The sequence below is a fragment of the Chlorocebus sabaeus genome, chromosome 17 (genome assembly GCF_047675955.1).
Source record: "Chlorocebus sabaeus isolate Y175 chromosome 17, mChlSab1.0.hap1, whole genome shotgun sequence".
Taxonomy (NCBI): Eukaryota; Metazoa; Chordata; class Mammalia; order Primates; family Cercopithecidae; genus Chlorocebus; species Chlorocebus sabaeus.
The window spans coordinates 27,967,748-27,994,962 of record NC_132920.1 but is presented as its reverse complement, the minus strand read 5'-3'; the positions used below and the strand labels follow the sequence as shown (position 1 = coordinate 27,994,962).

The window sequence follows — 27,215 nt, the reverse complement described above, 5'->3', positions numbered from 1 at the left end:
CTGGACATTTATATCTTTCTCAAGTTTTGTGAAGATTTTTGTTATTATTTCTCTATTTCTTAAAATTTATTTTAATTTTTTGAGATGGAGTCTTGCTCTTGTTGCCCAGGCTGGAGTGCAATGGCATGATCTTAGCTCACTGCAGCCTCCATCTCCCAGGTTCAAGCGCTTCTCCTGCCTCAGCCTCCCGAGTAGCTGGGATTACAGGTGTCTGCCACCACACCTGGATAATTTTTTTTTTTGTATTTTTGTAGAGACAGGGTTTTGCCATGTTGGCCAGGCTGGTCTCGAACTCCTGACCTCGTGATCCACCTGCCTCAGTCTCCCAAAGTGTTGGGATTACAGGCGTGAGCCATCGTGCCCGGCCTATTCTTTCTTTTAATAAATACAGGGTCTTGCTGTGTTACTCAGGCTGGTCTTGAACTCCTGGCCTCAAGCAATCCTCCTGCCATGGCCTCCCAAAGTGCTGGGATTACAGGTGAGAGTCACTGCACCCGGCCTATTGTTATTTTGAATAAGCTTTCTATTCTTGCTCTCGCTCAGATCCAAGAGCAGGCTCTTTAAAGGATGGCTGCCTCTAACGTTTGGTACCTTGCACACACTTGATTCTTCATCATTCCATTTTCTGCCATGAGCTAAAGCAGCATGAGATCCTCACCAGACAGGCTGATGATCTTGGACTTCCCAGGTTGCAGAACTTTGAGCTAAATAAACCTCTTTTTAAAATAAATTACCCAGTCTCAGGAATTCTGTTATCAGCAACACAAAATGGACTAAGACAGAGTCTATTTCCAAATCAGGTCACATTCACAGGTACTTGGGGATAGAATTTTCACATATCTTTTGGAGGGACATAATTCAATTTACAACATCTATGTCCTACTTTAATTAAGGGCCCCACTTTCTCTGTCTAGTCTTGTATTATCTGACTCAATACTAGTTTCATTCCTCTGTCCACCTACACCATTGCCCTTTGATTTTCTTGGACTTCTGATCTTCTTATTCCTCCTTCATTTGAACTTACTAATGATACTTCAGTGCAAACACCTGACTATGTTATTTCCTTAGTTATAATCACGTGAAGCACTTGCATTTTGAAACACTACTTTTTTTTTTTTTAATACTTTATGTTCTACGGTACATGTGCACAATGTGTAGGTTTGTTACATATGTACACATGTGCCATGTTGGTGTGCTGCACCCATTAACTCGTTATTTACATTAGATATATCTCCTAATGCTATCCCTCTCCCCTCCCCCTACCCCACAACAGGCCCCGGTGTGTGATGTTCCCCTCCTGTGTCCCAGTGTTCTCACTGTTCAATTCCCACCTACTAAAACGCTACTTTTACAATAAGTAACTTTTTTGTCTCTACATTACACCATTATATTACATTTAAGGGAATTATGTTGATTTTCAGAATGTGCATGAGTAGGTTTTATTTTCTAGACACTTCTTCTCAGGAAGTATTTGTTAATAACAGGAGGCACTGGGTCTGATAGAATTAAAAATCAATTAGAAGCCATAGAAGAGGACTGAGCAAGTATCTTGAGGAAACTGATGTGGCAGCAATATGCAAGAGGACTTAAATGAGAGACTTATTTATTTATTTTTTTTGTAAATGAATGACTAGGAAAATGAATGAACCACTGATAAGAAAAAAAAAAACAAAAACCAAAAACCAGAGTCCATTTTGTGAAGAAGATGTTAAGTATTACCTTGGATATATAGAATTTCCATTATTATCACCAAGCATTAATTGCATATATGCTGAATATAAAGTAGTGTGAGAAAGGGCCCTTGTTCTAAAGCTGGGGAGATAAACCAGAGACTTCAAAAGAGAAAACATCAGTTACTTAACATCAAATGAGTGGAGCACTTTCTGAAACCAGGAGCCTCACTCCACCCCTCACTCCCATGCCTTGAGATTTGGACATGCCTCCTAAACAATGAAATGAGACAATGGCATGTAATCAATATAAGTTCCTTGAATGATGCAACACACTTTGTGATATTCTGTGACAAGGTGAAGGCAGAGGGACTATGCCACCTGAATGGCTCTTGGGATGATGAGTGTGAGCCAAGAGAAGGGCAAGGAACATGGAATGAAGGAGAAACCACTACTGACATTCCTACAAGCTTGGGCATCCTACTTACCTGGGACCTGACTGGGTTAAACACAGGCACTGCAGCCTTGTCTCTGGGGCTTTTTTCCTGGAGATGAGCTGATCCATGGGGAACAGGCCCTGTAGAGGGAGAAGGTAAGAGTCCTAAATGAGACATGATAGCCTTCAGGGTACCCTTTTTGGAGACTCAGCCTTTTCCCCCAAATGTTATGTTTGTGAAACATTCAAGAACTAAGATGTAGATTTTACTGTGTGAGAAAGAGCATCACAACTGCTTTCACTCTGTCAGAAATTCTAAAATTCTACAGCTTTAGGGTCTCTCACCCAAAAAATGGAGTGGGATTTATGAACTCATAAGGTGTTTTATAGTCATTCACTTTTACATAAAGAAAAAATAAAAATCATAGATAAAAATAAAGGGGAGGAAGAAGCTGGTGATAAAGGAAGGATCAAGGAGAGAACACGGGCAAAAGAAAGGATGTGGAGAGTAGAGAGATGAGACAGAGGGGAAACAGGAAAGCAGAAGAAAGGAAGATGAAGAAAGAGACAGAAAAATAAAGATATTAAAAAAAAAAAAAAAAAAGAGAAGAGATGTTAGCCATGAACTAGAAAAACTGTTAGGAGGTACTTATCCCAAAGAACCAACAATAATCAAAATGGCGATGATGACTGCACAGTGCCAGCCACTGTGCTGTTACTTTAAAAGATTATTTCCAATCCTCAAAATGATCAAGAAGGTCCACATTATTGCTGCCAAAATCCTAGGCACACTCAGAAGAATCACAGCTGAGTGCAGAGTACACACAGAGATCAAACAGATAATTGTTGACTAATTGAATGACCTATTAAATGACTTGCCTAGGTCACACAGTTGGCAGTTGGCAGATGGCAGAGTACAAAATTATCAAATGAAGAGTACATGTGGTAATTCTAACCCAAAATATAAAACAGAACATCACTTTTCTTTGCTCTGCTTTTCTTTGCTTCCGTAATGGACCACTATGGAATCTTTTTATTGCTGTTGTTTCATTTCTAGAAGGAATAAAGTTTGCTGGAAAAAAAACAGCCTTGCCCCAATTCACTTTTACTATTATATGTACTTGTCCACAACACATACATACTAAATAAACCAGCTTAAAAAGCACAGTGTAAAATAAAGCAGGTCTTTAAAAGTTTGTCCGGATACAGGGTTAGACAAAAAAATAAAACTTGATGTTGGTCAAAGGGTACAAACTTGCAGTTATAAGATGAATAAGCTCTGAAGACCTATGTACAGAATGGCCACTATAGTAATAATGTATTGTATATTTGAAATTTCATGAGAGTAGATCTTAGGAATTCTTACCACAGACACATAAAAGGTAACTGTGAGATACGTAAGTTAGCTTATGGTAATCATTTCACAATGTATACAAACTTGAGGACAAGAAGGCTGTGCAAGTGTCAGTGGCCAGCTCCCAGTGTCCTCACTAAACTCACTCTAGCACTCACCACTCACTTCTTGGGGGTTCTCTTGAGGAAGCTGTGGAGGTTCACACTTCAGAGTGGTTACCCCAGGCAGGAGCTGGAGGCTCGGACACTCCAAAGAGACTTCTTGATATTCTGTCACCATTGGGTACATGTCCTGTCCCTGAATATAGACAGAGGCCTGGAAACAAAAGATTTATTTTGAAAAGGCATGCATATATGGACTGCATGCTAAGAGCCAGGCACTGTTCTGTATGCTGAGGATACAGCAGCAAACAAGGTAGAAAAGATAGGCAAAGGATCTCAGCCCAGAAAAACAAAAACAACAAACAAGTGGATGTTTAAACTAGCTGGTCAAAGTTTAATGAGGAACAGGATATGTACACCAACTCAAAATGTCTCCCACAGATTACTTAGTAATTACATAGGGGAAAATGGTAACTTTCTAGTGGAGAAATTTGACAGGTACCACTGTAACCTCATCAGTAATGGGACAAATCATCACCACGCACCTCCTGAAGTGATGCACTGAGAACACAACATTACCTCTGTGGTATTCTAGCCAAAATGTGCAGCCTGAATCTGACCACGAGAAAAAATAGGACAAACTCAAACTGAGGGATATTCTCCAAAAAAACTAGCTGTACTATTCAAAAATAACAATGTCATGACAAAGAAAGACAGCAGCTACTCCAGATTCACAAAGACTAGAGATATGGCAACTAACTGCAATATGTGATGCTGGCTCGTATCCTGAATCAGAGGAAAATTATCATAAAGAACATTAATAGGATAACATGGTAAAATATGAATAAAGACTAAGGTTATATGACAGTATCATAATTTTAATTTCCCTAAACTTGATTTTTGTATTCTGGTTATACAACAGAATGTCCTCACTCTTCAGAAATCCACACTGAATGGCCGGGTGCAGTGGCTCACGCCTGTAATCCCAACACTTTGGGAGGCCAAGGCAGCATGGTAACTTGAGGCCAGGCGTTCAAGATCAGCCTGGGCAATACAGCAAGACCCCACCCCCTCTACAAAAAATTAAAGATAAATTAGCCAAGCACGGTGGCACGCACCTGTAGCCTCATCTACTCAGGAGCCTGAGGCGGGAGGATTGCTTGAGCCTTCCACCATTGCAGCTCAAGACCGCAATGAGGCTATGATTGTACCACTGCACTCCAGCCTGGGCAACAGTGAGGTAAAGGGATATAGTGTTTGCAACTAACTCTCAAATGGTTTGAGGAAAAAAAAAAATACTGCATATGTGTATGTATGTATGTGTGTGTATACATGTACATATGCATACTGGGGGAATGCACTTCCTTGCACAAGTGTGTACACAACAATGGGACTTCATGAAACAGATGTTAACAACTGGCAAATCTGGATGAAGAGTTTACAGGAGTTCTTTATTCTTCTAATACTTCTATAAATTAGAAGTTATTTCAAAATAAAAAGTTAAAAATAAACTGATACATGTCCCCCTGTTCTTCTCCCACACCACCACACACATTCTCTTCCCACCTGTTGTCCTGTGTCACTACTTCCTGTCTCTAGATTCTCCAGCACTGTCACTGCCTCCTCTCCACTCTCCAGAGGATATGTCTTCACACAGGGCTGGAGCTCCTTGGGCAAGATGGTCAGGAACTGCTCCAGCACCAGCAGTTCCATTATCTGTTCCTTGGTGTGCATCTCGGGTCTCAGCCATTGATGACAAAGTTCTCGGAGTTGGGCCAGAGCTTCCCGGGGTCCATGAGCCTCCTGGTAGCAGAACTGCCGAAAGCGCAGGCGGCAAATCTCCTGAGTGTGGGAGCTGCCCTCCTGTGAGTTGCACACCTGCTCCCAGGTGGGATCTTCCTCCTTCACTTTCACAAGGCCATCTTCATTTTCAGGAGCAGGGCCTGGCAAAGCTTCATACATGTTGAGTTTAGAGGCTAAAGCTTCATTTAACTTGGGGTCTGTGTTCAGAAATAGAGATCTGAGACATAAGAATTGATCAGCAACACACAAATTCTAAGAGCTTCAAAACTGTATGTGATCTACTTATATTTTTGTACCCACTGTAGGTAATGCTCAAAAGCTGAGCCTGCTTGCTTCTATTTATCAGTGAAATGAATCAGAAGTATATTTTGAACTAGTACTAAAGGGTCTGAGTCCAGAGGTAAGGGATGTAGGATATGAGGGAAGAAGCATTAGCAATAAGAACGCTCGAGTAGCTTGCACTTTAGCTGGGGAGAAGGGATCATTTTACCCACTGAGGAGGCAGATGGCTGCCTTCATGGGCAAATAATACAGTCTCAAAGGTCATCTATATCTGTGTAACTCTCACTGAATATTCCACTTTAAATGTAGGTGTAATAGACTGTTTCCAAAGTCTCCCATCCTCAAATACCTTTTGTGATGAGATTTTGCCACTGTTCTCATCAAGGGGTGGAGTCTATTTTTCCTTCCCTTGGATCTGTTCTGGCCTATGACTTGCTTTGACCAATGGAATACGGCAGAAATGACATTGTAAGAGAGAGAGTGCTGCTGTAGCTCTTGGCTCACTGCCATAAGACTGCCATGCTGTGAGAGGCCCAAGCTAGCTAGACAGAGGTCATGTGGATGAGAACCAAAATGACCAAGCTAAAGCCCAGCCGGGCCTAGTGCTCAAATAATTCACCAGCTGAATGCAGCTCTATTACTAACTCCACGTGAGACCAGTAGAACTACCCAGTGAACCTGCAGAATCCTGAGGAACAATAAGCTAAGCTTGTTTTCAGCTACTAAGTTTAGAATTTGATTTTTGATGCAACAACACATAACTGAAACAGTAGAAATGCATCAAGTTCTTTTCTTCCCTCTCTTCGTTTTTTCCTTTGTGATCTCCTTAGTCACACTTTCAATATATCTCTGTTCCCAAGAAGACTCAAATCTTTGGCTCCAGCTTGCTTTTTGCACTCCAAACCCACATCTTGAAATGCCAGCAGCTGTGGGCTTCTCTTGCACTATAATTTCAACAGATCTCAAACTAAGATCAGAGTTCCTCAAAGCTGCATTCACTCTGTATTTCTCCATTTCTACTGGCATCACCATCATCTTCCATGCATTCAGTCTTTTAAACAGCCTCTATATACAATCAGTGAATCAAGTCAATTCTTAAAAACGCCTCTTGCAGCCATCCTTTCCTTATTATGTTACTATCATTTTCATTCACTGTCACAATAATGTTATGGTATTCCTGCCCAATTCCCCGCTTCTATGGTTACTGGATTAATATTCCCTAAAGCACAATTCTGACCATATTCAACATACCTTACACACACATAAACACATACAAAGTTTTCATTAAACTCGTGGAAGTAAATTCAAACTCCCCAGGATCTAATCTTTACTGGATTTTGCTGATTTGTTTGTCACTCAATAAACATTTGTGGAGCATCTCATTGTTTTCCAGGCATAAAGCTAACTCTGGAATAAAAGACTTAGTTTCTACTTTCAAGAAAGCCATGGTCTTCCCAAATTCCTTATCTCACTACCATGCTAAGTACTCAATTTTTTTCCCACCCACTTTATACAGTCAGGACCCCCCTTCTAAGGGTGAATTCCCAAGGCCCAGCGCAAATGTTCTATGTGAAACCTTCCCTGGCCACCCCTAACCCTAACATATAGACAGGAAAAGTAAGCCACACAGGTAGAGATGGGTGTTCCCATGGAAAACTGCACCTAACCTTCATCTCCTCCATCTCGTATTACACATCACCCAGCCCATCCCCACTTGGGTTCTTGAGAACAGGAGTTTATCTCTGCATAGACTCTATAAGCCCGGCACGTACCTGGTATTCAACAAATACTGCTGGACTTCTTCACGAATGCACGTAAAGCACCGAGATGCCAGCAGCCAGCACCCTCAGGCGCACCCCAGAATGTATTTTTCTGAGATTACACCCAGCATCTAGCACCGCGCCAGGCACTGAATACCTGCGTGTCTAATTGTTGGTTAATGGACCAAAAGTTCAGGAACGCGCAAAACAAAGACGTAGCCGACCTCGTGAAAGGCTCCCGAGGGAGCGCAGAGGCCCGGGGCTGCCCAGTCGGGAGCGCCGATTTCCCCAGAGCCCAGGCCGTGCTACAGGCGGGCTGGCGGGTCTGACGGGTGTCGCCGGCGCCTCCGGCAGCCGGGCCGGCACAAAAGCTTCTCCCCTCGCCGCGCCCGCAGCCGAGTGGCGGAGTCTGGCGGGTTCCTTGCCTCTCTAGGAGCACGGCCGCTCGTCTCTCTGGTGATCCAGGAGGACCCCCGCTGCCACCTCCCGCCCCGCCCAGGTCGCTCTCTGCTGCCGGACCCCAGGCCAATCCGGACGGTGCAAGCACGCCCCACATTTATGTACATCATTACAATTAAAAACCAACAAAGTGGTAAATGTCTGTCTTCGGGGTCATCACTGGTTAGGAGGCGAAACAGATCAATTAAAAGACCATTATAGTAAGTTGTACAAATTATTTTCTTTAAGTATACATAATATACGTACAATAAAAAAGTCAAGTTGCAGAAGAAACATAAAACGAAAAGTGTCCCACTCTTTAGAGTTAACCATTGTATTTTGTGCATATTTATCTAAGACACTACCTGTCACACAGTAGCACTTAATAAACATTTTGTTTAGTGAATAAGCATTTATACATTTTAAAACACTTATGATATCACAATGTAATTTTGCACCTTAGCTCTTTTCGGTTAAGACAGCTTGGAGATCTTCACAGATCAGCTTATTCTTTAACAGCTAAGTAATATTGTATGGGTGTTCCATAATTTACTTAACTATCCTATTGATGCATACTTAGGTTATATTTTTTCTTTAAAAGCCATGCTAGAGGGAACATCATTCAATACCTTTACATTCTTTTAAGAATGTATTTCTAGGATAAATGCCACATATTAGAACTGATCAGCCAAAGGACATATGCATTTAAAATGTTGATATGTAAGTTCCCTATTTGATTTTTAAGGGCACTTCTGTTTAAGAGTAAAAAGAGACTTTAGTAGAAAAATCAGTAAAGGATATGAACGTTACTATACACAAAACAAGGTAAGTGACAAATTAACATGTGAAAAGATGTTCAATAGTAAAAATATAAAACACTTTTAAAAACAGACCCATTATTTATTCATTTACCCACTGAGTTTTGGCAATTATGAATAAAGCTGCTATAAACATGTTTATAAGAAAACAAGAAAAAAGAAAGAAAAAAGAAACAAGAAAAAAATGAAAAAAATGAGCTATCAGGCATGAAAAGACATGGAGAAAATTTTAATGCATACTAGAAAGTAAAAGAATCCAATCTGAAAAGCTACACATTGTACGATTTCAACAAGTTGAGTATCCCTTATCTGAAATGCTTGGGGCCAGAAGTGTTTCCAATTTCAGATTTTGGAATCTATATATACATTATGAAATATCTTAGGGATGAGGCCCAAGTTTAAACATGAAATTCATTTGTTTCATATATACCTTACTCACATAGAGCTAACTTTATACAGTTTAAATAATTTTGTGCATGAAACAAAGTCTTTTTTTTGAGATTGAGTCTTGCTCTGTTGCCCAGACTGGAGTGCAGTGGCACAATTTTGACTCACCGCAACCTCCGCCTCCTGGGTTCAAGCAATTCTCGTGCCTCAGCCTCCCGAGTAGCTGGGACTACAGGTGTGTGTCACCACACCCAGCTAATTTTTATATTTTTAGCAAAGATGGGGGTTAGCCATGTTGGCCAGGCTGGTCTCAAATGCCTGACCTCAGGTGAGGAGCCTTGGCCTCCCAAAGTGCTGGAATTACAGGCTTGAGCCGCTGTGCCCGGCCGAAACAAAGTCTTGACTGCATTTTGTCTATGACCTGTCACATGAGGTCAGGTGTGAAATTTTGCACCTGTGGCATCATGTTGGTGCTGAAAAGTTTCACATTGTAATGTGTTTTGGATTTTCAGATTGGGGTACTCAACCTGTATACATGACATCCTGGAAAAGGCAACACTATAAAGACTGTAGAAAGGTCAGTGGTTGCTAGGGGCTGGAGAGAGGGAGGGATGCATAATGGGTAAGACAGAGAGGATTTTTAGGCAATGAAACTACAATGGTGGACACATTATTATGTATTTGTCCAGACCCATAAGATGTACAATACCAAGAGTGAACCCTAATGTAAACTGTGGTCTTTGGGTGATAATATGTCAATGTAGGTTCATCAATTGTAACAAATGTCACCCTGGGACGGGATGTTGATAATAGGGGACGGTATACATGAATGGGAGCAGTGGGTATATGAGAAATTTTTGTATCTTTCTCTCAATTTTGCTGAGAACTTAAAACTGCTCTAAAAAGTAGTCTATTAAAAAAAGCAATCCATTTTGTATGTATCAGTTGTCAAATATTCAAAAGAGTAATTCCCAGAGTTTATTTGGGTATAGAAAATTGGGCATTATCACAGGCTGCTAACAAGGTATACAAATTAGTATAATTTTTCTGGAGGGCATTCTGGCAAATACATCAAAAGCCTTAGAAAATATGCCTACTTTCTGCCTCATTGATTCTCATTATGGGAACTGAACAAAGAAAAAAATTCTGTAAAAAAAGTAGGCAAAGTTTTATTTCCAAGAATGTTCACTGAAAAATTGTTTATGGTGATCAAAGTGTAAATGACGTAAATGATTAACACTGGAGACATATACCATAGAATATTGCACAGCTTATATGGAAAATTACCTTCCACAAAGACTTTTAATGATTAGCATGTCTTAATCAGGGTTTTGTTTGAAACCTTTATTAGAAGGAAACAGTACTCTATGGACTCCCAAGACCAGGATATATATGGATTGCAGAGGCTGAGGGCTGAAGTTGCCACACCTGATTCATGGGATTCCCACTTCAGGAGTCCGCTTCATTTTTTGTTTCTCAGTTTGTCTCGATTTGGTTTGGTTTTTATGTGGCCACAAAAATTGTTCCAGTGTGTGCTTGTGTCCTCTATTTTTCTATGTATATTTTAGACAGGGTCCTGTTCTGTTGCCCAGGTTAGACTGCAGTGGTGCAATCATGGTTCACTGCAGCCTTGACCTCCTGGACTTGAATAAGCCTCCCATCTCTGCCTCCCAAGTAGCTAGGACTACAGGTGTGCACCACCAACCTAGCTAATTTTTTTCTTATTTGTAGAGATGGGGTTTCGTCATGTTGACCAGGCTGGACTCCAACTCCTGGGTCCAAGTGATCCTCCCATCTGGGCCTCCCAATGTGTTGGGATTACAGGAATGAGCTACTGCATCTAGCCTCCAACTCTATATTACTTTTGGGTTCATATGCCTAATAAACATTAATCAGAATCTGTGACCCAATGTCAAATTCCTATGGGCATCTAAAGCCTGGCTTGAGGGTCCTTTCCTGATCCAATCATCAGTGGTGGGGGACAGGTCACATGGCAGGCTGCACAGTCAGGATTATGGCAGGAGTGGATTAGAATGGGGTGTGAGGATAGGTAAATTGACTATCCTGTCTGTTACACATAAAAATTGTTCATGACATAAAGTCCAGTGAGAAAAGTCAATTGTTTATATGTGAAAAAGACCAGTTATCTACAAATCTACATTAAGAGGTTATATCTGTACCATGAACAAGATGATTTGCTTTCTTTACATTTTTCAAGTTTTTAAAACAATGGATATGAACTTCTATCAGGTATAAATTAATAATTGATGAAGATATTAATACAGATAATTAGGGTTATTTTTTCCCTTTCCTATTTTTCCATACTACTTTTAATGGCAAACTACATAGTAACTTTATCAGTTTTTTAAACGAGTGAGTGGGAAATGGAGGCACAGCGACTTCCTACTTCACTGTATATTTGGGTATTACAGGATACTACTCAAACAGAAAAGCCTGATCAGTAGAAAATATTGCTGCAATACATCCCTCCTGGGTTCCTGTCCTCTGAATAGGGATTTTAAATTTACCTTTCAGGGTATCTTACACTGCAGGCAAAACCTTGAGATCTGTTATAACATTTGCCCTTTGTTCAATGTTTCTATAACTTTTTAGAATAAAGTAGTAAGACATTATTAATTAAATATACCTCCAGTTGACATTTATGCCCATGTGGATATGGGTCTGACTCAAGGGAAATAACGAGAACATCATTTCCTTTGGACCTATAAGGAAGAATTAAGTTGTGTAAGGTGTCAATACATTTAGAATGTTTACATCTGTTCTACAAAATCATCATGGAGAAAGCCAATATACGTCTTCCAGATAATTGTGAGGGAAAGTACTTCACACTTTGAATCTTTTCGTTTTCATCATAATAATATATTCTATGTACTTTCTTTCTTAAACTGAACTGAATCAAATAGATTTAAACTATGAGATGGTGCTAAATGTTTAGATACTTATCTTAACATAGTCCTCAAAATACTGTGGGGAAAATTCCAGACATCAAGTTAACTTTACTTATAAAGGCAGAATAAAATATATATAGCTTTCTGGCTTTCTAAGCAACACACTACAACTGATTTTACATGAAATCTTTTAGTGTCTCAAAAAGTTATAGCTGAAGGCTGGGCGCTGTGGCTCACGCGTGTAATCCCAGCACTTCGGGATGCTGAGGTGGGTGGATCACCTGAGGTCAGGGGTTCAAGAACAGCCTGACCAACATGGTGAAACCCCATCACTACTAAAAATACAAAATTAGCTGGGCGTGGTGGCGCATGCCTGTAATCTCAGCTACTTGGGAGGCTGAGGCAGGAGAACTGTTTGAACCCAGGAAGGGAAGGTTGCAGTGAGCCAAGATCGCGTCATTGCACTCCAGCCTGGACAACGAGAGCAAAACTCCGTCTGAAAAAAAAAAAAAAAGAAGCTATAGCTGCTTCTATGACAGATTTGTTTTCTTTTCCCTCCAAGAAATTGTATTGATTGTTGCTTTTGGTCAGCTTAAGTCTTCCTTTTATCCTTAGTAATGTAGTAATGGAAGCCTAATTTTCAGCTGGGCACTCTGCAATCCAGAATAAGACACGCTTTCCAGCCTTCTTTGTCTAGGTTTTTGCCTATGACATACTTGCTAAGTGATTTTTGGAGGATGCTCAAAAGGAGGTAACTGAACTGAGAGGAGCCTCTTTCTATTCCTCTGCCTTTTGTCCACATTTTACATGTGATAACTGGAGCTTCAGCAGCCATCAAGGATGGACTAATTATCTCCAGCCCTTTTCTATTAGAGAGAAAAATAAACTTGTATGAAGTCACTCATGCCTTGTTTTTAAACTATATGCAGCTGAATCTAGTCCCAATCACTACATGAGGTTTCACTGATCTTTTCACACTGGAAGACCGAAAAGTCTTCTCCTGAAAGGATAACCCTCTGCAGCTACTAACAATTAGTAGGTGGTGTTTATCACTCTGGTGATATGTTTTGGAGTGGACACCCCTAATTTTAATATTCTTCATCTGTAACATTCTGGTATTCACAATATAAAGATCATGATCTCCTCTCCAAGCTGACTTTATTGTTCAACTTCCAACGTATTCCAGAACAAGCAACATTTCAAAATTGCATCATCAATATTAAAGCGCAAAAGTCCAATTTCTTTCATCAGACATTTATTGAATAGTGTCTATGCAGCAGCCACTAGACTGGCACTCAAGTTATCAAGTCAGACAGTTGCTATTCAGATTAATTCAGCAAAGTGCATTCAAATTACTCATGAAATCTCTTTCAAAGTCTAAAACGCTGATTTATAACTTGAATCTTGACATAATGCAGTGCGGATGGGGAAGTGGTAAAATTACATGAAGCTAACCCTGAAGGCAAGTTCTAAAGTTCACCAGCGAAAAATATCTTTGCTTTTGAAAATGCTTCCACTGGGGAAAGAAGGGGTAAGGCCAGTGGGAGGAATGAGGTGAAGCCACTGGGGGAAAATGTTCACCATTAACCTGTACTTTAAGACACCTTTGAGAGTAGTCTCAAGGTCCAAACATCATCAGTTTTATTTTATAGGAGTAAGTTGCTATAGCAAATGCAAAAATATCAATCTTCTCTTGTTCTGCTTAAGTCTGCAAATCTGTGGGCACTTGATTCACTGCTGACTTCAAAACCCTTACTCAGTCATGAAGCTCTCTGTTGCTTAGAGTATATAATCATGCAGTTATGTTAAAAGCTCTGAGATGTCCTGCAGTGAAGAATGCTGGTTAACTTTGATCCTATCATATTATCTAGGATGAAATTATTGGGGTCCAAAGCTGACTTCAAGGAAAGCAAAGGAGAAGGAATAGAGGCAGGGAGCCCCCAAGAATTTTCTGATGCCACAGTGGGCTATGGTGACTTTTCCTAAAGTGCTGTTTGATAGTAAATGTGCCCTCTCTGACGTTCTACCAGGAGAGAACGCCTCATCAAGCCAGTTTGTCTTTGTGGTGATATCTCTGATGTTGAAAAAGACCTGACCTTTGCCTGAAGGCTTCTCCACATTCACTACACTGATAGGGTTTTTCTTCATTGTGGATTCTTACATGCTGAGCAAGGTGTGAGTTTAGTCGGAAGGCTTTCTGGCATATGTTACACTTGAAAGGTTTTTCTCCAGTATGAATTCTGTGGTGTCGAATAAGGTCTGAGGTCAAACTGAAAGCTTTTCCACACTCATTACATTGATGGTTTTTGGAGTGACTGTGAATTCTCTGATGGTGGGTGAGGAGTAGGGCCTGACTAAAGGTTTTTCCACACTCCTTGCACTCACAGGGCTCCTCCTGGCTGTGAATTCTCTGGTGTCGATTAAGGTGAGAGCTGCGCCTAAAATTTTTTCCACAATGGATACATAGATAAGGTTTCTCTCCAGTATGAATTCTGAGATGTTCCAAAAGGCCTGCATTCTGGCTAAAGACTTTGCCACACTCGTTGCACTGATAAGGCTTCTCACCAAGATGGATTTTCTGATGTCTGACGAGGTGTGAACTCCTCTGAAAGGCTTTCCCACACTCATGACACTGATGACCTTTCTCTCTAGAGAGGACTTTATGTCCTGTAAGACTGGAACTCTGACACACATCAGACTCGCAGAGTTTCTTTCCCGTGTGCATACTCGCATGTTCAATCAGGTCTGAGTGCTGGAGGAATCCCTGCCCACATTCTGAGCATTTATACTCAGTCTCCTCTTTGGGCTTGGCCTGCTGCCTTTCCAAGTTAGAGCCCTCATTATGAGCCTCCATGGGTTCAGGTATTTTCCCAGATGACTCTACTCTTCCACAAGAGTCTGTTACTACAACAAGCTTCCCATTCTCAATCCTTGTCTCCTCACCTGCAATATTAAATATATACCACCAATTACTTGTCTTTTGATGCTTGGGGAAAGGAATCTGCAACTAGAAGGAAAAAAAAACTTAATGAAGCCATGTGTGCAAAGTAAAAACACTGTGGATGCTTGTGATTGTATAAAAGAGTTACAGAATGGTACACAAGACATTGTTAACTATGACTGCCTTTGGGGAAAGATGGGGAATTCTGGTGGGAGGTAACTTATTTTAAATAGTTTAAATTTTATCATGTGATACCACACACAAAGTAGCTAGCAAGCAAGCAAATAAACTGTCTGAAAGGGCATGCCTGTACAGTCTTGAAGATAACATGTCACATGGAAAATAAAAAAGGTAGGTTAATTGAGACCCCCAGGGCCCATAAGAAAGGGACAGCATTTTAACTGAAAATGAAGAAATGTAGATGTGGTGCCAATTTTATCACTAACTGTGTAATCTTTAAAAAGTAAGGTAAATTATCTGGGCTCTGTGTCCTCATCAATAAAGAAAGAATATTGCACCATAAGACTGTGACAATAACATGAAGTTCATAAAAATGCCTTCGGCTTTCCTAATCTCCTTGGACAACAGTAACTGCTCTCCTGTGTGGTTCAACAGAGTTTTTATCTCAACGCTGTGATAATTTATTCATGTCTATCTCTCTCCCTGCACCCCTGATGCACAATGCCCCAAGAGACTGTAAGCACATGCAGAGCAGACTTTGTTTTCTCTAGCACAGAGCCTGGTACATAACAGACATTAAACAAATGTTTACTAAATAAATGGCCTGTGTCCTAAGGGTGAAATTAAATGAAAATAGAGAAAACTTAAGCTCAGATAGATACACAAGCAGACGGGTGAGAAGAATGTCAAGTTTTTCGTTTTGTTTCATTTTATATTTTTATTTACCAGTTTTTCTTGTAGCTAAGGATAACTCTTTAAAGGCTAGGAGCATGACTGGGGATGCAAAGTCAGAATGAGAGAGTAAAAGGAAAGCTGGATGGAGAAAATAGAAGAAAGAGACTCTAAGCAGCACTAATAACAAACAAAGGAGGGTTAATCAGTGTGAGCAAGTTAATTCAGCAGATAATTAAAAAGGAGAGAGTAGATGACAGCCAAAAGGAAAAGTGAAAGTGAAGGGATTAGTAAGGAGATATCAGAGAAAGGAAGGTCACAGGTGAGGAGTGAAGAAATTAAATAAAGTAATAATGTACTGTGTACAAAGACCCTGTGCGACAGAATGAAGTATTCAGTCCTACACGGGGGCAGGGGGCAGGAGTGAGAGATTAAGGGAAAGGAATAAGACTCTTCCAGTAATGACATAATCACATATACAACTTAAGCAAGAGAGGATGAAACCAAAAAAACCCTGAATTTTGAATATAAAATAACATTTTCAACAGATCCAGGGGGTAAGGAACATTTTCAAGAGTCTACTGACGTTACATTCACTTTTTTTGAGACATGGTCTTGCTCTGTTGCCAAGGCTGGAGTACAGTGGTGCAATCACATAGCTCACTGCAGTCTTGAACTCCTGGGCTCAAGCAATCCTCTTGCCTCAGCCTCCCAAGTGGCTAGGACTACAGCTGCATGCCACCACGCCTAGCTAATTATTTATTTATTTATTTATTTATTTATTTATTTATTTTTTGTAGAGACGAGGTTTCACTATGTTTCCCAGGCTGGTCTCAAACATCTGGCTTCAAGCAATCTTCCCACTTTGACTTCCCAAAGTACTGGGATTACAAGTATGAACCACCACGGCAGCCACATTTACTTTTTGTATTTAAACTATATACCCATCACTGATTACATGGTACAAATTCGTTTCTACAAGGCTATTGAGAAAAGGTAGGCCCCTTTCTTTCAGCTACTTTATTCAGAATGCTCCCAGAAGAAAGGTAACTTTGAAGATGACTTGGAAATTGAACAGAGGAATAGGTAGCATGTAAAGCATGGTTTTAGATATGAAATCAGCCATTCATCAAATAGACATTTATTGAGGGTCTACGCTAGGCCAGGGACTGTAGCTGACTCAGGAAACAAAACAAAACCCTTCCCTTTTAGTCTGGCAAGAGAAAAAGAGAAGCAAACCAGAAACTACAATATAATGTAATCAGTCCTATGACAGAAAAAAAAAAAGAAGAAGAAATGAAAAAATGTAAGAAGCAAAAATTAGGAAGAAGAATTTCAGTGACAAAGAAAATAAAGGAGGCTGAACGAGGTGGCTTGCACCTATAATGCCAGCACTGTGAGAGGCCCAAATGGGAGAAATACTTAAGACCAGGAGTGCGAGACCAGCCAGCGCAACATAGGGAGACCCTGTCTCTACAAATAATTATAATAAAAAGCCAGGTGTGGTGGTATACACACCTGTAGTCCCAGCTACTTGGGAGGCTGAGGTGAGAGGATCACTTGAGACTGGAAGGTCAAGGTTATAGTGAGCTATGACTGTACCATTGCACTCCAGCCTGAAGACAGAGCAAGACCCTGTCTCAATAGAAAAACAACAACAAAAAAGAAAATATAGAAAAAAAAAATCCAGGTGACATTTAGAAATGAAAGATAGTGGCCATTTACAATAATTTGAAGGAAATTTTTTAAAAATGGCTTTCTTTGCCTTGATTAAGAAATGAGCACTACTTGTTTTTTTTTTTTTTTTTTTGAGACAGAGTCTCGCTGTGTCACCCAGGCTGAAGTGCACTGGTGTGATCTCGGCTCACTGCAACATCCGCCTCCTGGGTTCAAGCAATTCTCTGCCTCAGCCTCCCAAGTAGCTGGGATTACAGGCACCTGCCACCACACCTGGCTAATTTTTGTATTTTTAATAGAGACGGGGTTTCACTGTCTTGGCCAGGCTGGTCTTGAACTCCTGACCTTGTAATCCACCTGCCTTGGCTTCCCAAAGTGCTGGGTTTACAGGCAAGAGCCACCATGCCTGGCCACTACTTGTTTTTTTTAAGAGATGTTGCCCAGACTGAAGTGCAGTGACATAATCATTGCTCACTGCAGCCTTGAACTGGGCTCAAGCCATCCTTCTCCCTTAGCTTCCCAAGTAGCTGGCCTAGCACTACTTTTTTTATTCACCCCTACAGTAAGAGGAAGAAGAGCAAAGTGAAGGTCCAGGTTCTCTTTGTACCCTTTCCTTGCTATTTTGTTCAACTAAAATATATGGGGTGATAGACATCTCTTATCTCTTGACAGTGTTCTGATTAGACCACAATTATTTCACATTTGTGAAAACTCGTTGACCTGTACATCTAAAAAGAGTGAATTTTACTACATGTAAATTATGCTTCAGTAAACCTAACTCAAAACAAAAGGAAAAAACAAAAGACAAGGGTGCTAAGCAGAACCTCAGAGGGAAAGGCACAGTCCACCACATCTCACACACAGCAGACGCAATCCAGTTCTTACCCTTCTCTTTCTCAGGCTTTGTAACTTCACACTCAGGCCGAACCTGCTGTTCCTGCATTCCTCTCAGAGGGGCCATCTCCTCCACAAGTATTTTTTGTTCCTTTGCCTGGTCTGGATCCTAGGGACAATTAGGTATATGGAGGCATAATTAGATACAGGTGGGTTTAGGAAACTGCTGTTCAGAAAAACACCTACATGTTAAAAAAGAGAACAAAGAGAAACCCCAGAGGGGCAAAGAAAAGAAGATGGGGAATCTGGCACACATTGTTTTCTCCCAGCAAGGGCCAGGTAAGGTTGAGGTAAGACCTATAGAAATGAACAGCTAGACTGGAAAAAAACTGAATCAAAGCTTAGTAATTCTCCTTCCGCTGGTGAGCCCACGTCCACCTGTCTGGCCAGAGATCTCAATTTCTGCATTCCTGAAAAAGAGCACATCTGACCCTTACCACCTGTTGTCCTGTTTCTCCAAGATCCAGCTGCAAATCCTCCAGAACCACCACCATGTCCTCCCTGCTCTCTGGGTGATGCTCCTACACCCAGGCCTGGAACTCCTTAGGCAGGATGGTCAGAAACTGCTCCAGCACCAGCAGCTCCAGGATCTGCTCCTTGGTATGGGTTGCAGGCTGTAGCCACTGTTGACAGAGCTCCCGGAGCCGACTTAGTGCTTCTCGAGGTCCTGTGGTCTCTTCATAACGCAACTGCCTGAATTGTTTGCACAATGGCTCCTGTCCAAGGCCTTTACTGTTTCCTTGCAGCTTGAATCCCTGTTCCCAAGTAGAGTAGTGATCCTCCCTCACTACCCGAAGCCCCTCCTTCTTCAGATTCAGGGGAGCCAGGGAATGGGCACTCACCAGTGCTGTCGCCATCCCCAGCTTCAGACTGCTCTCCTTGTTTTGGAGAACTTTCTTTGGACTGTATCTTCAGAGACACTCCTAAAAATATAGTAGCAAGAACGATAGAAACAGTAATAGTACTGCTAACAAGAACAGTAACATTTTCTTGGGTTTATACATTTCCTATTATCCATTTTTTTCTCTCTGAAACAACCATTTCTAAACATATATACAGAAGGAAAAAACTATCTTACAGAATACCCTCTAATGTAGAAGGAATAATAGATTTGAAAAATCACCATTTTGCAGCCCTCAAAATAACTGAGGCTAGGCACTGTGACTCACACTTTCATTTCAGCACTTTGGGAGGCTGAGGTGGGAAGACTGCTGAAGCCCAGGAGTTTGAGTCCAGCCTGGGCAACATAGTGACACCGGGCATGGTGGCACATGCCTGTAATCCCAGCTACTCGGGAAGCTCAGGAGAGAGAATTGCTTGAGCCCAGGAGTTTGAGTTCAGCCTGGGCAACCATAGCAACCCCAAGACCTCTATTTGAAAAGGAAGAAAAGAGAGAAAATGAAAGAAAGAAAAAGAAAAAAAAAAAGACAAGTGAAAGTCAGACAAGGAAATATGGAAAGTTTTTTCAGACAGAGAAAAAGACAGCATAAAGCTGTTGGATGTTCAGTGTAGTAGTTAGTTATGGCCGGGAAAACGTTATACGGAGCCGGAATCCTAGGAAACATCTACACGTAAGAAAGAGAAGTGAGATGGAACTGGGAAAGGTAGGAGGAGAAAAAAGACAATAGTATCCAGAAGGTCAAGGAGGTCTATTTCTGCAAATGTGGAATGGTGGAAAGACCCTGGGCCTTAGACAGACCTGGGTTCCAATACAGCCCTGTCACTTACATGCTGTGACCTAGGGCAAGTTACTTATCCTTTTGGACTTAGTTCACTCATTTGTAAAACGAAGATAATACCTAATTCACAGAAGTTTTGAAGCAAATGAGATAATTTTAAAGAACATGAGGAATTCATTGATTTATAAGGGAAATGATATGAACACAGTGTTCAAGAGTGTGAAATGCTATACGATGGTGGATTAATCTAAGACCTGGCATAGATACTTGATTCAAAAACAAAGATGTCGTTAGTGACCTCTGTGAAGGTAATTTTGGTAGTAAGAATAGCTAGCCTGCCATAGGAAATGAGAAAATGGAGAGAGTGAGCATAAATGACAAATTTCAAAAAAGTAATACATTGAATGGAACAAGAGAAATAGGGCAGAAACTAGAAAGGGCTAATGTAGAGTATAAATATGTTTGCGACTTCAGTTACTGTCCTTATGCTGATGATTTCCTTATTCTTCAGGTCAGACATCTCAAGTGTCACACTTGAATTTCCTTCTGCCTATCTGGGACCAGGATACCCTACAGAAGCCTCTCAAATCCAACGTGTCAAAAATGAACTCAGACAATTCCCTATCATCCTTTGCGGCAGGCCCTTGGTATGTGGAGATTTAGTATTCTTGACTTTGACTATGCTTGAGTGTCCCTATAGCTCAGTGAAATACCATCTGTCAGCTGCTGATACATGCCTTTGAATCAATGTGCATGTGGTAAGTGGCAGAACGGGGGAAGGCTCACTTAATCAGTGGCTTAGCCTTCAAATAGTTTGCTGTTACATATTCCTGAATGTGTACATAGTAACACTTCCCAGCTGATAATTATTTTTCTTAGTCAAAATGAACTTAAACTTTAAAAAGCCAATTCCTAGTGTTCTTAATATAAGTAAAAAAGTCCAAGAAAGTGATGATTATCAGTGAAACCCTGTGTCTACTAAAAATACAAAAAATTAGCTGGGCGTGGTGGCACATGCCTGTAGTGCCAGCTACTCGGAGGCTGAGGTAGGAGAATAACTTGAACCCAGGAGGCAGAGGTTGCAGTGAGCCAAGATCACGCCACTGCACTCCAGCCTGGGTGACAGAGTGAGACTCTGTCTCAAAAAAAAGTGATGATTATTAGCCAGAAAATAAAAGGTTGGTATTATAATGGTTAATTTCATGTCTCAACTTACCTGGGCCACAGGGTGCTCAGATATTTGGTCGAACATTACTCTGGATGTTTCAGTGAGGTCGAACATTATTCTGGATGTTTTTGAAATCAGATTAACATTTAAACTGGTAGACTGTAGACTAAAACAGACTGCCCTCCATAATGTTGGTGGGCCTCATCCAAGTAGTTAAAAGTCTGACAAGAACAAAAAGGCTGACTCACCCCTCAGTAAGAGAATTCTTCCTGTCTAAAATGCTTCAAACTGAATCATCAGCTTTCTTCTTGCCATCAGACTTGGAACTAAAACAGCTCTTCCTGAATCTCAAGCCTATGGCCTTCAGACAGGAACTACACCATCAGCTCTCCTGGTTCTCAGGCCTTTGGGCTTGAGCTGGAACTAAACCATTTGCTCTCCGGGGTCTCCAGCTTGAAAACTCACTCTGAAGATACTGGGACTTCCCAGCCTCCATAATGACCTATGCTAATTCCCTATAGTAAATCTCTTTCTAGATCTCTCTCTATCTTTACCAATATAGATACCCTAGTTATGCAAATAACGATACAAATACAGGCATTTGTGTGTGTGTGTGTATATATATACATATATAAAATTCATATTACTATTTATGCATATATACCTGTATTTTTATTATTACATCTATAGAGATATCGTACCAATATCAGTATATAAATATATCTATGCCACATACATATATGTATACTGATATCTATATCAGTATTGGTATACAAATAAATATGTGGTATGATGTTGATACATATATAGAGAGTACAATGTGTGTGTGTGTGTGTGTGTGTTTTTTTTTTTCCTTTGAAACGGAGTCTTCCTCTATTGCCCGGGCTGGAGTGCAGCGGTGCGATCTTGGCTCACTGCAACCTCTGCCTCCCGGGTTCAAGTGATTCTCCTCCCTCAGCCTCCCAAGTAGCTGGAATTACAAATGCCTGCCATGACACCCAGCTAATTTTTGTATTTTTAGCAGAGACAGTGTTTTACCATGTTGGCCAGGCTGGTCTCGAAATCCTGACCTCAAGTGATTCACACTCCTCAGCCTCCCAAAGTACTGGGATTACTGGCCAGGTATGATGCTGAATTAGTGGTGAGTTCATTTCTATAACGTGATTAAATATATCAAACACAATATATAATAATTTGATAAACTGTTTTGGGAGGAGCTCCATCTACCCAGCTATTTGAGCCAGAAAACTGACCATTCCTTCCTCCTTTCATATCTCATGTATCTGATCAATCAAGTTCTATTGATTCTATTGCTTAAATATCTCTCAAATCAATCCACTTCTCATCCCCTTTGCCATCATCTTCTCCTACCCGGACTACTGTGACAAACAGACTGGACTGACACATCAATCTATTTTCCACACACAAACAGTGATCATTCTAAGCAGGATATGAAGTATTATTATATACCTGCTATGCCTGTTACATATAATGGCTGATTATCACCCTTAAGCTTAAGTTCAAAACATTTACTATGGTTTAAATTGTTTTTTGATCTAATGAACTACTTTATTTCCTCAAATCTGCAATACTCCTTCTTGCTCATTGGCCCTTCCACAGCTTATTCCTTCTGCTTGGACCACCTTCCAACCCTCCAATTTTCTTCTTGTTAATGCCCACTCACACTTCATGTCTCAGCATAATAAAACAATGAGCCAGGACAACTATATTACATGTTTCACATACATTAATTATTTAACTCTCACACAACCCTATAAAGAAGATACTATTCCTAATTTCATCGTGCAGAGAAGGAAATTGAGACGGGGAGAGTTGAAGAACTTACACAAGGTATCAAAGCTAAACCTCAGATCTTTCCTCCAGTATCTCTTGCACCCACAGGCCCAAAACTTTATATTTGCCTTCTCTCTTACTGTCACACCCTACATCTGACCCAGTAGCAAATATTATTGGCTCTATTTTCAAAGCAGATCAATAATCTGACCACTGGCTCCACCTGAATTACTTGGAATTTTAAAAATTACTCTTAACTTTCAAATTTCCTTGATTCCATTCTTGCCCACTTACAATCTATTATCATCATGAGTCTCCACGTAAAGATGCTTTAAAATATAAGTCAGATCATGTTTTCTTCTGCTCAAAACCCTCCAAAAACCCTCACCAAGACAAAATTCCTTACATGATACAGTCATCATTTACTCTACACTTTTCCTCTCCATACCCCAATCTCTCTGACATCATTCCCTACAAAGGTCGCCTTTGTTCACTGCTCCAACCACTCTGGTCTCCCCGTTATTCCTCGAATATGCCAAGCAAGCTCCTGCTTTAGGACCTTTGCACTTGCTATTCCCTCTACCTAGAAAGTTCCTGTCCGCAAAAGCCACTTAGATCTTTCCACCCACCTCCTTCAGATTTCTGCTCAAATATTACCTTCTCGGTGACGCCTACATTTAATACCTACTTAAAATTGCGCTCAGTGGATGAAAAATATGCAGCAGAAGGTTGTATTCGGCTAACTAGATCCACAGCCTCATCACTATCACAGGCCCCAGGGCGGACATCTCCGCTACGAACCCCGCCCCCTCGGTCGAGGGAAGGTTCTCTGCACCTGCGGGGAACCAGCTGCTCCCTAGGCCCCCTAAGCCTCAGTTCCGCCCCAGCCCGGGGCCCAGCTCCAGGGTCTGCTCACCTGGCCAAGGGGCCTCAGAGGAGCCAAACGCTCTGAAACACCATCTTAGCGCATCACCGAGGGCAGCTCTAGCTCTTCGGAGCACTTTCTTCTCCGCTCTAGGAACGCTGGAGGACCGTGGCTCGATGGTGCCACTGCTCAGGCATAGCCGAAGGAGACTAACGTGGGTACCGCCTGCTGAGCATAGCTGGGAGGGTCATTTCGTTGTGAGCTGAGATTGTTGGGTTTTTTTTTTTTTCTTCTTTCTCATTTTAAAGCCAATGTTTATTTTATTCATGTAAAAACAGGCCAGCTCCGTTGAGTGATACCACAAACAACCAATATTTTCACTTTGCTCACATAAATAAAACACACACACTTCGCCATTTTTTCCCAATTTAAAAATTCATCAAACACAATGGCAAAAATAGTTGTCAAAGTACTTCGAAAATTAAACTAAACAATGGACATATGTTTGGATTGAAAGGTTTAAGGTGATAAGAAATTAAGTCTATTACTGTGAGAGAAAATAAATCAACAACACTTTGCAATGAATGTAAGTTTTAGGGGGAATAAAAGCAACAGATATCACTTTATCAAAATAAATTCTACAACAGAGAACAGAAATAGTCTCTCTTCCCACAGTATCACAAACTGGGTTTTTATAGTTTTTGAAGAAGATAAACTCTTTGAGTGCTTATACATTGCTGGTGGAAATGTAAATTAGTTCTGTCACTGTGGAAAGCAATTTAGAAATTTCTTAAAGAACTTAAAACAGAGCTCTCATGTGACCCAGTAATTCCATTATTGGGTATATACCCAGAGCAATATAAACTGTTCTACCATAAAGACCCATGCATTCGTATGTTCATCACAGCACTTTTCACAATAGCAGAGACATGGAATCAACCTAGATGCCCATCAGTGGTGGACTGGATAAAGAAAATGTGGTACATACACCATGGAATATCATGCAGCCATAAGAATGAGATCATGTCCTTTACAGCAACATGGATGCAGCTGGAGGCCATTTATCCTAAGCCAATTAACACAGGAACAGAAAACCAAATACTGCATGTTCTTACTTCTAAGTGGGTGCTAAACATTGAGTAGACATGAACACAAACAGGGGAACAACAGATACAAGGACTTCTTAAGGGTGGTGGGTGACAGGAAGGTGAAGATTGAAAAGTTACCTATAAGGTACCATGCTACCACCTGGATGACGAAATCATTTGTACACTAAACCCCAGCAGTATGCACTTTATTCATGTAACAAACCTGCATATGTACCCACTGAACCTAAAACAAAAGTTGGAAGAAAAAAAAAAACTCTTTAAAAACTCTGAACAAACTTTTCTGTGTAACCGATCAGTTGATAGAAGCTTTGAAATATCATTAAATATACAAACCATTGTACTATGACATGTAATTTATTCAGTGTTTCAAGTATTGAAATTATCATAATAGAAAAGAAAAAGCTATCAGTTTCATTATCACAAGCAGTTATCTTTTCTTCTTAGGTGACTGAATGTATCTTTGAAAGCATATTTTTAAAGTAAAAATTAAATATGTTTACTTTAAAACTTTTCATTAGGCCAACAAATCTAGTCAATATAAATGTGTTACTAATTAGAAGTCAATATTCTTTCTTGAAGGGAAAACTCATATATCTTATTTTTTAATATCTAGAAAAGGACTTTTTAAAAAATTATATAAGGGATAAAAAATTTAATTTAAATAGAAAGTAAATACTATATCCTATTTACTCCCCCTCTAAAATTCCCTACCATTACTAGTTTCTTAAATCTGTCACGTTTATTATCAAGGCTGACATTATTGGCATTGCATTGGATATCCCATGAAAATCAAAACCTTTAAAGTAGCTAGACAAAGAAGAGTTTTTAAAAATTTACAAGGTGTGCATTTTTCATTTAAACAGTCTGTTTGTATCTTTTGGGAGGGGTAGGGGTAGATAAGGTGAGAATAGCTCAAAACACTATTATCACCAGGAGAGACAAAATACTAAAATACAAATCAATTTTCAAACTTGAGGTTTTCATTTTCCAGGATTATCCTCATTTTTGTAAACTATAGTGATCCCGTTTCTACCAGGTCCATTCACAGGATATTCAAGATAAGAACTTTCTTTTCCATATCATCAGTAGAGATGCTAGTGCATTACAAGTTATGCCACCATGCTGCAGCATAAGATTTACAGTTCTTATCTTCTGGTAATGATGCTTCCTGCTCTTCTTTCTCCTTGTACCTATACAGGAAGGTCTCACTCATTACTCTGAGTTTTTAAATTTTAATTTGTCCAGTGATTGTTCTAAACAATCAAAGCCTACAAATGAATCTAACGAATTTATAGTTCAATATTAGGTAACCTATAACTTTAAGTCACCCATATTAGTAGGCTGATAAAGAAAAATCATATAATCTCCACAAATGCTACAATGTCATTTCATAAAACTCAACATATATTTCTGACTAAAAGCAGAAATTCCTAATAAAAAATAAATAGATGGATGATTCCTTTATAAGGCAAAAATAAATATATCCCAAATATACCAAAAAATCCCTTATGTTTGATGGTGAAATCTTAGACATATCCCCCATAAATTCAGATTAAAATCTAGCTGAATTCATTAAGCTAAAAATAAAAAGAGCAATTTTCCTAAATCTATAATTTCTTACTCCCTAAATTGTTGGTAGCTAAGGTTAAGAAACACCTTCCCTTGTACTATGGAATTTTAAAACAAACAAACAGGAAACATACATTAGACCCCTTATGCCAGTGGGAGATTTTTATATTTTGTGAAACACTACTTTTGATAATTCCATAAAGCCATCTAATAATGGTCTGTGAGAACAATAATGCTATTTAATAAAATGTGTAAATTGTAAATCAGCAGTAGCCTCACTAGTTTGCTTTCTTAGGCTGTTTCTCAGCACTGAATAAAACTCAGTGTAACTCTAGTGGCTAAGACAAGTTATTTGATCTGTTCAACTTCCTGCTTGAGCAGAGTGAAGTAATAAAGTGATTCTGATAGTTTCTTGAAATGTAAACATAATACAAAATTTTCGTTGTGTTATTTTTCTTCTATTTCACAGTCCATAACTACATACTCTGGGCAAAACTACTTCAAAGGAAAAGTTGTAACCCTTTTTATTAGCTCCCCTGAGACAACAGTGATCTGCAGTCAAATTGCAACTCTTGAAATCTCTTTTAAGGCAGATTTATTGGCCAAGTCCCTCTCTAATAGCAACATTAAATGGCAAGTTAAAGCGTAACTACAGCAAAAAAGCTATCATGAGTATTCCGCTGTAGGTATTAGATATACTATTTGTTGC

The 27,215-nt window shown here is 40.1% G+C and overlaps 2 protein-coding genes across 4 annotated transcripts in view; both read right to left on the bottom strand.

The window, feature by feature from the left end:
• The window catches only part of PGBD1 (piggyBac transposable element derived 1), a 32,688-nt gene extending 14,278 nt beyond the window's left edge, over window positions 1–18,410 (bottom strand). The window contains exons 1-5 of one of the 3 annotated variants that reach the window (XM_007973353.3): window positions 18,314–18,410; window positions 7,419–12,454; window positions 5,128–5,581; window positions 3,619–3,775; window positions 2,159–2,247 (exon numbers count right to left, since the gene is read on the bottom strand). In XM_007973353.3, coding sequence (XP_007971544.2) covers window positions 2,159–2,247; window positions 3,619–3,775; window positions 5,128–5,523 — 642 coding nt within the window. In that variant the 5' untranslated portion in view covers window positions 5,524–5,581; window positions 7,419–12,454; window positions 18,314–18,410. Of the gene's footprint in view, window positions 1–2,158; window positions 2,248–3,618; window positions 3,776–5,127; window positions 12,455–18,313 lie in introns of all 3 variants that reach the window. The other 2 variants (XM_007973354.3, XM_073005763.1) reach the window with 2 other exon arrangements.
• On the bottom strand, window positions 13,197–24,000 carry ZSCAN26 (zinc finger and SCAN domain containing 26). Its single transcript, XM_073005764.1, is given in 5 exon segments — window positions 13,197–14,901; window positions 18,314–18,431; window positions 18,760–19,077; window positions 19,165–19,245; window positions 23,880–24,000. Coding segments are annotated over 4 exon segments (1,350 nt in total). The 5' UTR covers window positions 19,180–19,245; window positions 23,880–24,000; the 3' UTR covers window positions 13,197–14,002.
• Between the last annotated feature and the right edge of the window lie 3,215 nt (window positions 24,001–27,215).